This window comes from Chanos chanos, chromosome 7, assembly GCF_902362185.1.
Source record: "Chanos chanos chromosome 7, fChaCha1.1, whole genome shotgun sequence".
In the NCBI taxonomy this organism is placed as follows: Eukaryota; Metazoa; Chordata; class Actinopteri; order Gonorynchiformes; family Chanidae; genus Chanos; species Chanos chanos.
Genome location: NC_044501.1, coordinates 2,809,623 through 2,825,238, shown reverse-complemented (window position 1 = coordinate 2,825,238; position 15,616 = coordinate 2,809,623). Strand labels below are relative to the sequence as shown.

Here is a 15,616-nt window from a genome sequence, read left to right as displayed (position 1 = left end):
TTATTTTATCTGACACAGAGACACTGTGGAGTCATAATAATGAATAGCAAACCCTGGATAGAGGGGTTCAGTGAATGAGGAGTGGAATGTGTGTAAGTGTGTGAGTGTGTGTGTGTCAGAGGAGACGTTATAGAAGGACACAGTTCCAGACGACCAGTCCAGATACACTCCTACTCTGTGTGTGTGTGAGAGAGGGGCAGGTATTTCAGTTCTCTGATTATTGTGACAGGCAGTGTAACTGTTACCAGAACACCACAGTCTCCAGGACTTTTCATTGTATCCAAACCCACAGTCATTACTCTCTCCTTTCCTCCTGATTCCTTTATATGTCACCGATATATCAGCACGTCCACTCCACTCAGTCTCCCAGTAACAGCGTCCAGTCAGACTCTCTCTACACATGACCTGAGGCCAGTTATCAAATCTCTCTGGATGATCAGGATACGACTGATTCTCTCTCATATATGTCACCTTTCTGTTCCCCTCAGACAGAGAGAGGTCTGTGTGTGCTGTGTTTTGGTCCAGTGTGAGATCACAGGCATCTACAGAGAAGAAGAGAAATTAGAGGAGAAAACATATCACACACTTTCAACTCTGTGTGTGTGCATTATACTAAATGGAGAGTATTATACTATTACATTAGTATTGTATTAGTATTAGTATTATTACACAGCTTTGTTGATTACTGAAGGCATTCTGGGGTCTGTTATTTCTGGATAGCAGACCACTGCTATGAATAACAGATCGTTGCTATGGAGCTATTTTTTTTAGTAGACGCAATAAAATCATTTGCGTTGAGGTCCTGCATCACCTTTTGGGGTTTATTTCACCATAAGGATTGGCTCGCTGCACATTATCCCTTACTTATTAAACATCATATTTTTTTACAATAAATCTCAGGTAAGATGACAGTAAACGTTACTGTCGTCCGTTTTACTGTCTCGTGTCCTGTCTTCAGTGTGTGTTACAGATGGTCTCACTTTGGCTCTTTTTATGGGACTTGGGGTAATGGTTTGGGGGGAAGCAGGGGTGTAAATATGGGGTATTTTTGAGCAGTGTGTGTGTGTGTGTGTGTGCGTGCGTGTGGTCAGAAGGAGTGTGAGGGTGTTATTGTTGATGTGTGTGTTACTGTTATTTGATTCGTGACCCTGTGTGTTTCCCTCTCGTTACCTGAACTCGTCTCTGACCAGTTTTCCACTTATTTTGTTCATTCACTTTCTGTCTTTCTTTTGTTCACACACAATAAAATTATGTACAATATCTAAAACATTTAGATATAAAAAGTCATATTTCATCTCATATTATATTATTATCTCTCTCAGGCACGTACACAAATAGAAACCAGGTGGTGCTCAAGCACCTGTCCAGTTGGCCTCTGACCAGGTAAGTGCCCGTTTTGCAAGTCATTTTTTTCCTCTTTCTTTTTCTAATTTTATGTTCTAGTTTTTAAATTTGGTCCATGGCATCAATTCTCAATTAAAAGCGTGTTGTAATGCCCGACAGCTGTATCTGAGTTCTAATTCTGCGAGACCACACAAGCCCCTGCCCCTCCCTCTTCGACTTCCCCTGTCACAGCCACCATAGTTAACACACCCAAACTGAACGCCCTACAGAGCAGCGTCCACGTCTCCCTGACCTGCCCTCACCGGTGACAGCCAGATACCGACAGTGTTTGTCACTGTTGTGAAATTAAACCACTATTAAAACATCTCAATACAGTCAGCCTAACTCAGGCAATAGCCCACCAATAAGCTTAAAAACAAGCAAGCTATTCTGGTGTAAAATAGTGCCGTCAATAAAAAACAAGTGAACTCAGGTGGGTCCTTTGTCAGGCAACTGAAACAAATAAATATGCATTAGGTGGCTGATAGTCTATGCAATCATTTTTGGATGTCAGAAACATAAGTGAACCTGTCACCCGTCACAAGAAAATGTTCAAACATGTATTTTACATCCAGTGTTTACATGCTCATACTGATCAGCAAAAGCTTTTAAAGGATATTAGTAAATTACTGATTCTTACTTCAGTGACACAAAATTGTAGGCAAGCCAACTTATTGTCATTTCAATATCATAGTCCAGGGCCTGTACAAGTTCAGATTTGAAAGTTGAACTGATTTGTTCACTGTTCTCACATGCTCATACTGATAAGCACACTGATCTCTCTTTTTTCGTTAGATGGAATAGATAAACAAAAGTTGTATTTTTTTTTAAGAACTTGTATGTGTGTGTGTGTGTGTGTGTGTGTGTGTGTGTGTGTTTACTCACATTTCCTTAATCCTGGTTTGATCCTGAATCCTCCTCCATGGTCCACACTACAAAAAACACACAACAGACAGTGGATAAGTCTAACTCAAAACACACACACACACACACACACACACAAACACACACACACGCGCGCGCGGGCACACTGTACTGACTTAAGCCAATGTTTAGCCATCTGTGTAGACACTTGCATACACACACAATTCTTTCTCTCTCCCTTTCTCACTTACATACATACACACACACACACACTTCTTTCTCTCTCTCTCTCCCTCTCACATACACAAACACACACAAAGTCTCTCTCTCCCTCTTTCTCTCTCACACACACATGCACACACACAAGGTCTCTTCCTCGCTCCCTCTCTCTCTCACACACGCACTCACACACGCACTCACACACGCACTCACACACACACACACACACACACACACACACACACACACACACACACACTAGGGCTGCAACTAACAACTATTTTGAGGATTGATTATCTGTCGATTATTTCTTCGATTAATCGATGAATTGGTCAAAAACACAAATAACAAATTTTATTTCCATCATTTATTCAATTTTTATACATACATAACAGATGTGCTCCAAACAATGCAATTTTTCCTAGCTCGCTCCATGCATACTGTACAGTGTCTCACTCTGACCTAATTTCAGCAAATTCAACACATGGCAATCTCTTAATCATTAAATTGCTATAATTGTAATTAGTGATTATTTCCACAGGGTAGTGTTAATTAGCTTGCTGGACTAAGTTAGCTATAGCCCTGCTATACCACTGACATTAGCCAGCTAGTTAAATAGCCTTCACTTGCCATGCAATACTGAGGTAATGATGCGTCCATGACAAGTCGGAAATTGGGAAAATACAAGCCCCGACTTGGACAAAATTATTTGAACGCATTGCTGGGTCAGATTTTTTGCTTGTAAACTCATCCGTGCGATTTGTGACTTGATGTCGCAACAACTATAATCATTGCGTCTTCTGTCGTCAAATGAACAAAAATAGTAATGTATGGTTAATGTACTTCAGAGGACATGCAGGAGATGGCAGATGTTGCTGCTGGCATCTATATTGTTTTCCAAGTTGATCAGGTGAACGCACGTTTTTCAGAAGCTGAAAGTTCCCAAATTGGGTTTACCAGGGGCGCCACAAGCTTTGGGCGGGGGGGGGGGGGGGGGGGGGGGGGGGGGGGGGGGTTGTTATAACACATACAAATTCTCTCTCTCTCTCTCTCTCTCTCTCTCTCTCACACACACACACACACACACACACACACACACAAAGTCCTGTTCTACTTACTTGAGTGTGTCCAGTCCACAGTGTGGATCCTTCTTTCTCTCAGAGAGCAGCTTCACTCCTGAGTCTCCTGGGTGATTGTAGCTCAGATCCAGTTCTCTCAGGTGTGAGGGGTTTGAACTCAGAGCTGAAGCCAGAGAAGAACAGCCTTCCTCTGTCACTAAACAGCCAGAAAGCCTGCAAAGAGAGAGAGAGAGAGGGAGAAAGAAAGAAAGAAAGAAAGAAAGAAAGAAAGAAAGAAAGAAAGAAAGAAAGAAAGAAAGAAAGAGACAGACAGACAGAGAATTTCAACTTGTCATCTGGTTTGTGAAGTGTGATTCATTGTAAAGGTACCACTCTGTTTTACCATAAATGTTGACTTTGCTAAACTATCGCATCAGCTGAACTCACAGACCAGTTACTAACATTAGCTGTAAAGATACTGGGGAAATTCATCTACTTTTATGATCAGTATGATCAGCCTCATACACAACAGTACTTTAATAACCACACCAAAAATAAACCTGGTCTCATTTTAATATGAATATACAGTAGCCGTTTTAAATACTGCTGGGCAGCAAGGGTCCTTTCTGTGTGGAGTTTGCATGTTCTCTCCGTGTCTGCGTGGGTTTCCTCCCACGGTCCAAAGACATGCAGGTTAGTTGAATTGGAGACACTAAATTGCCCCTAGGTACGAATGTGTGTGTGAGTGTGTTTGTCTGTGTGTCTGCCCTGCGATGGACTGCCCCCACCCCCCCCCCCCCCCCCCCACCCCCCCCCACCCCCCGACCCTAATCAGGATAAGCGGCTTAGATACTGAGTGAGTGAGTTCCTGGGTAATACTGACCTAAGTACATTCAGTTTACAGTGCGGATTCTTCAGTCCAGCAGAGAGCAGCTTCACTCCTGTATCATGAAGGTCATTGTTACTCAGGTCCAGTTCTCTCAGGAGACAGTTTACTGACTGTAGAACTGAGGCTAGACATGAACAGGACTTCTGAGTGAGATTACAGAGAGCAAGTCTGGAGGGGGAGAGAGAGAGAGAGAGAGAGAGAGAGAGAGCATTAGCATTCACTCATCTATTTTCATGGGTTTCATGAAAGCATTTTAAAGACGTGGAATATCAGGTGTTAATCTCTATGTTGTGGTTATTGTCATTTCAATATTTTCAGTTCCTGACTAATACTGACCTCATTATCTCCAGTTTACAGTGAGGATTCTTCAGTTCCACACAGAGCATCTTCACTCCTGAATCCTGAAGGTCATTTTTACTCAGGTCCAGTTCTCTCAGGGGACAGTTTACTGAGGCTACAGCTTCACAGGACTGTTCGGTGAGTTTACACCCAGCAAGTCTGGAGAGAGAGAGAGAGAGAGAGAAAGAGAGAGAGAGAGAGAAAGAGAGAGAGAGAGAGAACATTAGCATTCACTCATTTAACAATTAAAAATTGTACTGATAGAATTTGACAAAAAGTTGTGAAATGTTGTGAAAAATTTACTTAAATTCCTCAAACACAGTCTGATTTTTTTGGGCACAGGACAAGTGCAAGTTGTAATAACTATGTACACTGTAAATCAGAGAGACTAAAGAAAATTTAAATGGGAAATAAATCCAAAAAGACACCACTTACAAAACAATCAGTCCAGTTAATATTAAGGGCCACTCATGTTCCACACAGAACTAAAGCAAGACAGAAACCCTGTTTACTGGGTAACTCATTAGTGGTATAAATGTCAAAAGCACAGTTGGTGAATTTGATGACAAGTAGGCTATGGTTAGGCTACTTGTACAAGAAGAAGCTTAAATTTACCGCATAAAAGTAAAAGCATTTTCATTTACCGTTGATCTGGTCAGAAAGCTATATACTACTATAGTGTACTGAAGTGTATTGTGGTATTTACTGTAGTAAGTTACTATATGCTGTGTAATACTATAGTAGATACTACTGAAATGGTTACATTCCCTGTACCACTTCATACATTTAGGTACAGGGATAGAAAAATCCGACAAATACCACTTATACTTTTGTGATGACATTGCATAGTGACAATTTAGGACGAGCGTTTAAAGCGCGAGCCATTTCAGTTGGTGTCCAAATTGCTGTTCTCTCTCACGCGCCATGGCCGTGTTGTCAGTTGGAGTAATTGTCGTTAGACTGCTGTCAGTAGGCTACTGTTTATAGTGGTTAACATTAGTAAAAAAGAACAAGTTCGCTCTTTTTGATTCCCCAAATGAGGGTACTGTTGAAATCAGGCAGTTGTCTTGGGTGGAAGGGGAGATGGATTTGGAAGACCTGTTTCGGATGTACAGAATAAACTGGCCTTTGCTTTTCCAGACATTCTTATGGCTACTGCTGTGCTTTTACTGATCATGGCCCCCACCATTTCGCCAAATGTTTTATTGTGTTTCAGGGTTCGTTCACTCACGTGACATATTCTCACAGCTAAGGTAAAGTCAGTCATCTTTCTATCACTACCTGATATCTCCATCTCCAAATTTCTACAGTAATTATAAGAATACACCTCTGTTCTACCCAACGTGTGTAAAGAACATTTAAATCAAGCTTGTTAGAAAAAAGGATATGAACCCTATCACTAAAATTAAAACCATGAGTGAGAAAGATCTTCCCCTCCTGCCACATGCCCTAATCAACCTCAAAAAACTCCATCACTACATGTCTCTGTCAAAAACATGATGTCAGTCTAATCAACCTCAAAAAACTCCATCACTGCATGTCTCCATCAAAAACGTTCTTAGCTAACATTTTTGTGTCCACATTCAACTCAGCCAACATCACTCTTTTATTTCTATCTCTCTCCCCACTGATGTTTATGGTCCCTATATTTAAATATCCCAAACAGAGACACAGACCAGATAAAAGAAAGACAATGAGACAGAAAACACACCTAGTGTGACATGGTCATATTTTCTTTTTTGTGTTTTGACAGCAAAACAATTAATCAATCAATCAATCAATCAATCAATCAATCAATCAATCAATCGCGGATGGCATCGTTCTCTCAGATGGATAAGAAAATAAAAATAAAAAATGCTAAAATGGGTAGCCAAATATACCGTTAATATACCTGCTCAAGTAAAGTCTATGTGTGGGAAACTTATAAGTTTACATTCCACAGGTTATTGACAAATACTGACCTCAGTGTCTCCAGCTTACAGTGTAGATCTTCCAGTCCCACACAGAGCATCTTCACTCCTGAATCCTGAAGGTCATTGTTACTCAGGTCCAGTTCTCTCAGGGGACAGTTTACTGACTGTAGAACTGAGGCTACAGCTTCACAGGACTGTTCAGTGAGTTTACAACCAGCAAGTCTGGAGAGAGAGAGAGAGAGAGAGAGAGAGAGAGAGAGAGAGCAGTTTTATCCCAGTGAACTTTAGCTTAACAGAATAAACAGTGTCGCATCACCAGTGTGTCGGACTGCAACTGGAGGAGAGACTTTTACTTCGCAATGCATGTTAAAATGTATTTCCGTGGTTCTGAGATTTAACATTGTACAGCCTCTCCCCAGGTCTCCCTGTTTCCCTCTTTCCCCCTATCCCTCTTTCCACCCTTCCTTGACCCTTCTCCAGCACCCTCACTCCACAAATCAGACAAGACGCCAGACTCCCTGCTATCCTACAGCTCAGCTACGCAGCAAGTTCAGTGAGACTACAGTTCAGCTTAGTGTCAGTTGAGCTCCGGTTGTGTCAATCGTAATGTTGTCCGTCCGTCCACCCTGCTTGTCTCTGTGAGGAATCAGCCTAGCCTGACCTCTTCGGTAGATCCGCGACGCTTAAAGACTCTCCCGGCACCGACACAAAGTCTCGTTCACGGTCTCTCCTACCTGAACGTGGCTGGGCCTGCTCTTCTTCTTCTTCTTCTTCTTCTTCTTCCCCTTTCCTCTCCTTCCCTCACAACCCCTTTTTGTGTGTAAGTAACTCCACTAGAACATCACTCAGATAGTTTTGGTTAAGCGTGCCTCTTCATGAGTAATGCCTCATACTTGCGTAGTTGCTCATTCATATATACTTTAGGAGACGAAGATATTTTTATTGTCTACCATTAGTTGTGTGTGTTCTTGTGAGTAGTTTAGATGCTGTTCTATGTGTGTGCCTGTGTGTGTGTGTATAGCAGATGTGCCTTAATTCCACCTGAACTGCAGTTTATTCAACATTAGATTCATTCTGTACCGTTTGAATTTGATTGTTGTAATAAAAGTGTACGTCCGTATTCCTACTCTTTGAGTATGTGATAAAGTATTTCCAAGTTACTGAATGTGGTGATCCAGGAACTTAGCTAGAGGTATTGAATTCAAAGAGTATTCTTGTACTTTCTACTTTAAAGCTGTTATTTAATATATGTTAAGGCTGATGAAAAGTTATTCTGACTAATTTCTAGGTTCAGTGTTCAGAGCGCTGAGTTTTTCAGAATATTTGTAATCTCACTGGGTTCAAGTTCCAAAATAAGGTTATGGTTACAGCTAAGTGATATTAGCATTAAGTCTAATATTCACAGTGAACCATTAACCAGAATTTCCCTATACCATTGGCACAACAAGTGTCTGCTGATAAAAACATTTAGTCTCCTGCCATTGGAAACCCATTAAGGTCCCATCTCAGTTTCCACAGAAGAGACTCAATAGTGAGGCAGTATAACTGCTCTGAGAGTGGACAGACTAAAAACCTGCCAATACAATCAGAAGACTACAACAGGAATGAAGTTCGTCCTTATGGTTCTGACTGCTGAAACATCACCATTTAAACACAAGACTAAGACAGGAAACACATCACTGACACAGATTCTACAGCTTTGTGTGAGTTTCATTGAAACATTTTAAAGGTGTTGAATATCAGGGGTTCATATGAATTACTATGTTGTGGTTATGTTCATTTAATTTTTTTTAGTGCCTGACTAACACTGACCTTAGTATCTCCAGTTCACAGTGTGGATCTTCCAGTCCCACACAGAGCATCTTCACTCCTGAATCCTGAAGGTCATTGTTACTCAGGTCCAGTTCTCTCAGGGGACAGTTTACTGACTGTAGAACTGAGGCTACAGCTTCACAGGACTGTTCAGTGAGTTTACAACCAGCAAGTCTGGAGAGAGAGAGACAGAGAGAGAGAGAACTTTAGCATTCACTCATTTAACAATTAAAAATTGTACTAATAGAGTTTGAAAAAAAAGTTATGAAATGTTATGAAAAATTTGCTTACATTTCTCAGACACACAGTGTGATATTTTTTGGGCGTGGGACAAGTGCAATATAATTAACTGCACAAATAAACTATCCAAAAGGAGAACACTTACAAAACAATCAGGCATCAACTCCATCCACTCTATAAAGACTAGCTTCATCCACACCAGCCTGAATCACATCAACACCATCTACCCTATAGAGACTGGCTCTCAGAGTCTCCCAGAGTTCCTGTTACTGGTCTCTGACTGTGACCTGTCCACCTTATCCACCTGTGGTGTATTGGTGTCTGGGTATGTGGGTATACTGTGACTTCTTAGGGACTTCCACTCCAATGTGTGTGTGTGTGTGTGTGTGTGTGTGTATGTGTGTGTGTGTGTGTGTGTGTGTGTGTGTTCGCCACATACACACACATACACAAATGCCACTTCCCCATCTATGAATAAAGGATCTGAAGTCTAGTATAAAGACACACAGTTCAATTCAAACAAGTCAGTACAAGACTACGAAAATGTAATTAATTGTTTTTAATGAGTGCAGTACAACACATTCAGTGTGAAAACTGAAATTTCCCCACATTAATTAATGGATGAGAGAATATAATCACACTATGGACCACAAAAAAAAAAAAAAAAATTGATTCGTTGTCCTTAAGAAACATGTATAGCAAAACACTCAATCTAGGTAGTTCTGAATGAAACAAATCTATTCACACTAGTAACTGTACTCTTAGAGTTTACTGTGTGAGAAGATTAAAAATATCAGAAACCTGCCATTGTTGATGATGCTGTTTGTTCCCTCTGCTCCTCACTGTTGGTGTTACTATTGTCATCAGACCCAGCTTTGATCTTTCGTGAAGTCAAATGCAGGTACTCATTGCTTAACAACGGGGATACATTCTGAGAAATGTGTCGTTATGCGATTTTTTCGTTGTGCAAACCTAATAGAGTGTACTTAAAATGACACAGTCAAGAGACACTGTAAACATGAGACGCGAGGCTGATACAGGCATAACACAGTGTACTGTCTTACTGTAAACTTCTTTTTCTATAAGTAGAAAGAGTACACTCTAAAATAACTATAAAAAGCGCAAAAAAAAAAAAGATTTTTCCATTACAATCTAATGGGACCATCGTTGTGACCGTTGATGAACAACAAAAACAAAAACAGCGACAAACTCATGTCCTTGGAAAACATCATCATACATGTATCATACAAGAACATGTTCTTACACTCCTACACTCCCAGCAACCAATCAGAGAGAGAGAAGATAATATTCACACATGTTTCTGTGACCTGTCTGCTGTATATGCTTCAATGTTGTCTAGACTATTTTATCAGACTACCTGTTTTGTTGATATATAGAATGACTGGAAAAATGATCAACAAGTGGCTCCATTCAGAATTACTGACCTCAGTATTTCCAGTTTACAGTTTGGATTCTTTAGTGCAGCACAGAGCATCATCACTCCTGAATCCTGAGGACCAGTGTTACTCAGGTCCAGTTCTCTCAGGGGACAGTTCACTGACGTCAGAGCTGAGGCTACAGCTTCACAGGACTGCTGAGTGAGATTATAGTCTCTGAGTCTACACAGGGACAAGCGAAACAAAACACTGACTTTTTCAAAGAACAAACATCCTGTAAATCACCTCTAGGGCTAAACTTTGGTGACATTTTTATCATGACATTATTAAAAATATTCATCCACACAAATAGTTGTTTTATTGAAATTTAGATTTTCTAACCACATTCAAATATTGAAATATTACATTTGTAGCTGCTTTAAAAACACAGCATTTCCCAGGAGGCATCTGTAATATATACAATACTATATTCTTCACTCAATGTTAAAGACATCACTTCTGATGGTTAAATAAATAACAATGTGTGATTTTTCTTTTAGATCACTGTTTCACATTCAGAGTATGTTTCATCAAATCAGTTTTAATGAGACTTTCATCAAAGTAACATTGTCCCTTAGTAACTGGGTGTATAGATGAATTATTATGATGAAATTCATTACATTGTTTGTATGTATTCCTCAAATCCATACCAAAACATGACTAGGGAATTCCCACCAATTTCCAACAAATAAAGGTACTAAAAAGTGGGTATCTTTGGAAAAATGTGGAACTAAAAACTCACAGAGCTTTTCTGCAGCACCTCACAGCTGGGAGCAGTCTCCTACGACCCTCATCTGATGTGTTGTATTTCTTCAGGTCAAACTCATCCAGCACCTCCTCTGACATCAGAAACATGTAGGCCAGTGCTGTGCAGTGTGCAAGTGAGAGTTTGGTTCTGTAATTTTCAGACTTGACGAGAGCTTGAATTTCTGCATGGAGAGAGCAATCATTCATTTCAGTCAGGCAGTGCAGTAGATTGATCCATCTCTCAGGTGGGACACCATCTTTATTTAACTCTTTGATGTAACGGCTTATATCCACGATGCTCTCCTGGTTGTTCTGTGTGTGTGTCAGCAGGCCTTGTAGGAGTTTCTGGTTGGACTCCAGTGAGATGCCATGAAGGAAGCGGACAAACAGATCGAGACGTCCATCCTTACTCTCCAAAGATTTATCTACAGCTTTCTTCAGCAGCTCAACCAAGGGAACATTTTTTGGCTTCACTCTAAGCAGAAAAGAGCTCAGTGCCTTCATAAATGTGTTGTCTGATGCATTGATCTCTGTTGGCATAAAATACTCCAGTGCCTCAATGTTTTTGTTTACATAGCAGTTAAACACATAGAGAGCAGCAAAGAACTCTTGAATACTCAGATGCACAAAGCAGTAGACCTTCCTCTGGTGAAGCACAGATTCCTCCTTAAAGATCTCAGTACAAATCCCAGAGTACACTGTGGCTTCACTCACATCAATGCCACATTCTCTCAGATCATCATCATAAAACATGATATTTCCCCTCAGCAACTGATTAAAAGCCAGTTTAGCAAGTTTCAGAAAGATCTCCTTGCTTGATTCCAGAGGATTCTTTGAGTCTGTCTGAACTTTCTCTCCATATTTCTGCTTCTTCATTTTAGTCTGAATGAGCAGGAAGTGTGTGTACATCTCAGTCAGAGTTTTGGGGATTTCTTTTACATTGTCTTGAGACAGCATTTCCTGAAGCACAGTGGCTGAAATCCAACAGAACACTGGGATGTGACACATGATGTGGAGGCTCACTGATGTCTTGATGTGTGAGATGATTCTGTTGGCTTGACTCTCATCACTGACTCTTTTTCTGAAGTATTCCTCTTTCTGGGAATCATTGAATCCTTGGACTTCTGTCACACGGCTGATGAACTGAGAGGGGATCTGACTGGCTGCTGCTGGTCTGGAGGTTATCCAGATGAGTGCAGAGGGAAGAAGATTTCCTTGAATGAGGTTTGATATCAGTTTGTTCACTGATGATGTTGTGGTCACATCACACAGCGTCTCAGAAAAATTCATCTGAAGCCGACTTTCATCTAAACCATCAAAGATGAACAGTATTTTACAATCATTATATTTCTTTGGATCCAAGTCTTTCAGCTCTGAGTGAAACTCTAGCAGGAGTCCATGAAGACTGAACTGATCATCTTTTACCAAGTTCAGCTCTCGAAAAGGAAGAACCAACATGAAATCAATGTCCTGATTGGTCACTCCCTCTGCCCAGTCCAGAATGAATTTCTGCACAGAAACTGTTTTCCCAATTCCAGCGATGCCCTTGGTGAGTACAGTTCTGATTTCTGGCTTTTGTCTGTCCTTTCCAGGTTCCTGATTAGACAAGGTTTCTTTGTCCTCTTTAGTTTGGTTGGTTGACAAGGGTTTGAAGATGTCATTGCAGCTGATTGGTTTATCTTGAGAATCCTCTGTCCTGGATGCTGTTTCAATCTGTAAAACCTCATGTTTCTCATTCACTCCTTCACTCTCTCCCTCTACGATGTAGAGCTCTGTGTAAATGCTGTTGAGGAGGGTTCGGTTTTCTTTCAGTGTGATACCTTCATGTAAAAACTCATATTTGTTTTTCAGAGTGGTTTTATGACCCTCAGTGATTCTCAGTAGGACATCATCTGACTCAGACATGGGCGTGTTGTGTTGGACATTTTGGAAAAACCCCGACTGATCCTCAGTTAGGTCTATCTCCACACTGCAGAGAGAGAGAGAGAGAGAGAGGTGTTAAAAAAACAATCGCTCAGAACCTGCTGACACAGGCCACACCTGGACTGATCCTGGATCAGCCCTGTGTTACCATATTTGACAGATACTTTCTTTGGGAGACATATGACTCCATCAAGGCTGGCAGGCTGAAGCTTTTTAGTTGGGTTTAGGGCTTTAGTTCTCCTGTTTAACTACCTACTGGTCACTATTCTGTTTTTAACTGATATACTTAAGGTAAACTGTGTTGTGTTTCGTTCTCTATTAGTCATTTTAATCCGTTTTTAACTGAATCATTTAAACTAAACTGAGCTGTGTTTAATTCTCTACTGATCACTTTAGTCTGTTTAAAACTGATACATTTAAACTAAACTGTGTTGTGTTTGATGATGGATGATGAGGCAGTTTTGTCACTGACACAGAATTTCAGACAGAGAATGAATCTTTGATCAGTGTTAATGCCAAAAAAACAATAAGTCACCCAAATAATTGTTATTTAAATCTTCCTCCACGGTTTTGATGGTTGTCCTTCCATTGTGAATTTTAGCTGTGTTTATACACACTTACAGTATCAGCATGAATATATTATATGCAGGGTTAAAATCAATTTATATTATACATATAGTTAATACAGTATAAATACAGTCACTCACTGTGACTCAGAGGGGACTGGTTCTCTCCTGAAGCCTAGATGTTTATCCATGGAGTCATCACTCTTCATAGACGCACAGCTGGGCACTGGAGATCCTGGTCTCTGTGACTGAGGTCTGGGAGAATTGAGCAGGTAAGTCAGTGTATAATATAACAGCATAGCATATGTCATAAACACTGGCCAATGTGACAGTGACAATAAGGAATCATCTGCTGGAAAATCATCTGAAAATCATTTAAGAGTTTACAGGTAAAGTGACTGAATCAGTATGTGATGTTTCCTGTTGTTTGGTGAACATGTCATTTAATCATATCAATGTTTGTTTTTGTAACAGCCAAGAACCACAACACATAAACAGCATTTTGTTTGTGTTTTAGTTTCACTCTCTTTGATTCAAAGTATCTGAATCAAAATATCCACACATATCACTGTAACCTGTGTAATCTCTCTTTAGCTGTGTTTATTCACACTTACATTATCAGTATGGATATATTATACACAGTGTTAATATCAGTTTATATTATACATATAGTTAATACAGTATAAATACAGTCACTCACTGTGACTCAGAGGGGACTGGTTCTCTCCTGAAGCCTAGATGTTTATCCATGGAGTCATCACTCTTCATAGACACACAGCTGGGTACTGGAGATCCTGGTCTCTGTGTCCTGTAGTCAACAGGATCCTCCTCCTCACACTGTCCAGACTGACTCATTCTACAGACAGTGTTCTTCTCCTCTCTGTCCCCACAGTCAGTCCTTTTAGTTTCCTCCATTCTCACAATGACCAGTGAGACTTGTTCAGGTCTGTGGACACAGAGAGTGAAACTGTTTCAGTCCTTTGCATACACACACAGACACTCAAACACTCAAACACACACACACACACACACACAAACACACACACACACACACACACACACACACACACACACACACACACACACACACACAAACACACATTGTCATACACAGCAGTGTGTATGGGGACCAAATATGCAGTGTGTGTTGGCCAAGTTTATTTGTATGATTCTGGGCAGGTTCACTCCCATCTTAAAAACTCACTCACTCATTACCTAAGCTGCTGATCCTGATTAGGGTCACGGGGGGTGCTGGAGCCTATCCCAGCGCTCAACAGGCGAAAGACGCGGAAACACCCTGGACAGGTCACCAGTCCATCGCAGGGCAGACACACCGACAAACACACTCACACACACATTCATACCTAGGGGCAATTTAGTGTCTCCAGTTCAACTAACCTGCATGTCTTTGGACTGTGGGAGGAAACCCATGCAGACACGTGGAGAACATGCAAACTCCACACAGAAAGGACCCCTGGCCACCCATCTTAGAAACTGAACTTCCCAATTAACTCCTCTGTCAGATATAACAGTTACTCTCTTTATGTTACTGACATAAAGTGTGTGTGTGTGTGTGTGTGTGTGTGTGTGTGTGTGTGTGTGTGTGTGTGACAGACAGCACTACACCTTGAATAGGTGAACAAACTACTGCAGTTGTCTCACAGATTTGTCTCTGCTCCACATCCTCATTTTTCAGTCTCACAATCAGACACTTATAAAGATTTACTCCACACTGGAATGACACACAGTGTGAACATGTAGGTTTAGTAAATGAGTGAGTGACAATGTTCCCCTGTTGGATTCTGTTAAAGCCCAAACTGATTCACTACTGATGATTCATTGTTTGATTCTCTTCTCTAAATATCCACAAAAGCACAAATCAGTTGTGTTTCTAGTATAGACTAGAGAAATGCCTGGGTCACTGTTCCAGATTTCGTACAACACTGGCATATAAATCAACCCACCAAAACAAGAGGTGTAATCAGTAGGCAGTTTGTAGGGGGATGGGGTTTCAAGTTCAAGTTTCAAGTTTAAGTTTATTTAAAGCCCAATATCACTGTTTACAGTCTCAGAGGGCTTTACATGCCCACAGGCTTACAACAAACAGAGCAGGGTGGCACCCCCTGACTTGATCCTCATAGCGGGCAAGAAAAAACTCCTCAAAAAACCCCAGACGCTAGGGAAAAATAGGGGAAATCTTGAGAAGGACCACAGAGAGAGGAGACCC

At 40.8% G+C, this 15,616-nt stretch overlaps 1 protein-coding gene across 1 annotated transcript; it reads right to left on the bottom strand.

The window, feature by feature from the left end:
* LOC115817128 (NACHT, LRR and PYD domains-containing protein 3-like) lies at positions 1–12,805 on the bottom strand. Its single transcript, XM_030780373.1, has 9 exons — positions 10,896–12,805; positions 10,163–10,336; positions 8,478–8,651; positions 6,714–6,887; positions 4,750–4,911; positions 4,408–4,581; positions 3,585–3,758; positions 2,269–2,315; positions 1–542 (listed from the first exon to the last, which is right to left on the bottom strand). Exons 1-9 carry the CDS (start codon positions 12,803–12,805, stop codon positions 1–3), a joined length of 3,531 nt encoding a protein of 1,176 aa, XP_030636233.1.
* Between the last annotated feature and the right edge of the window lie 2,811 nt (positions 12,806–15,616).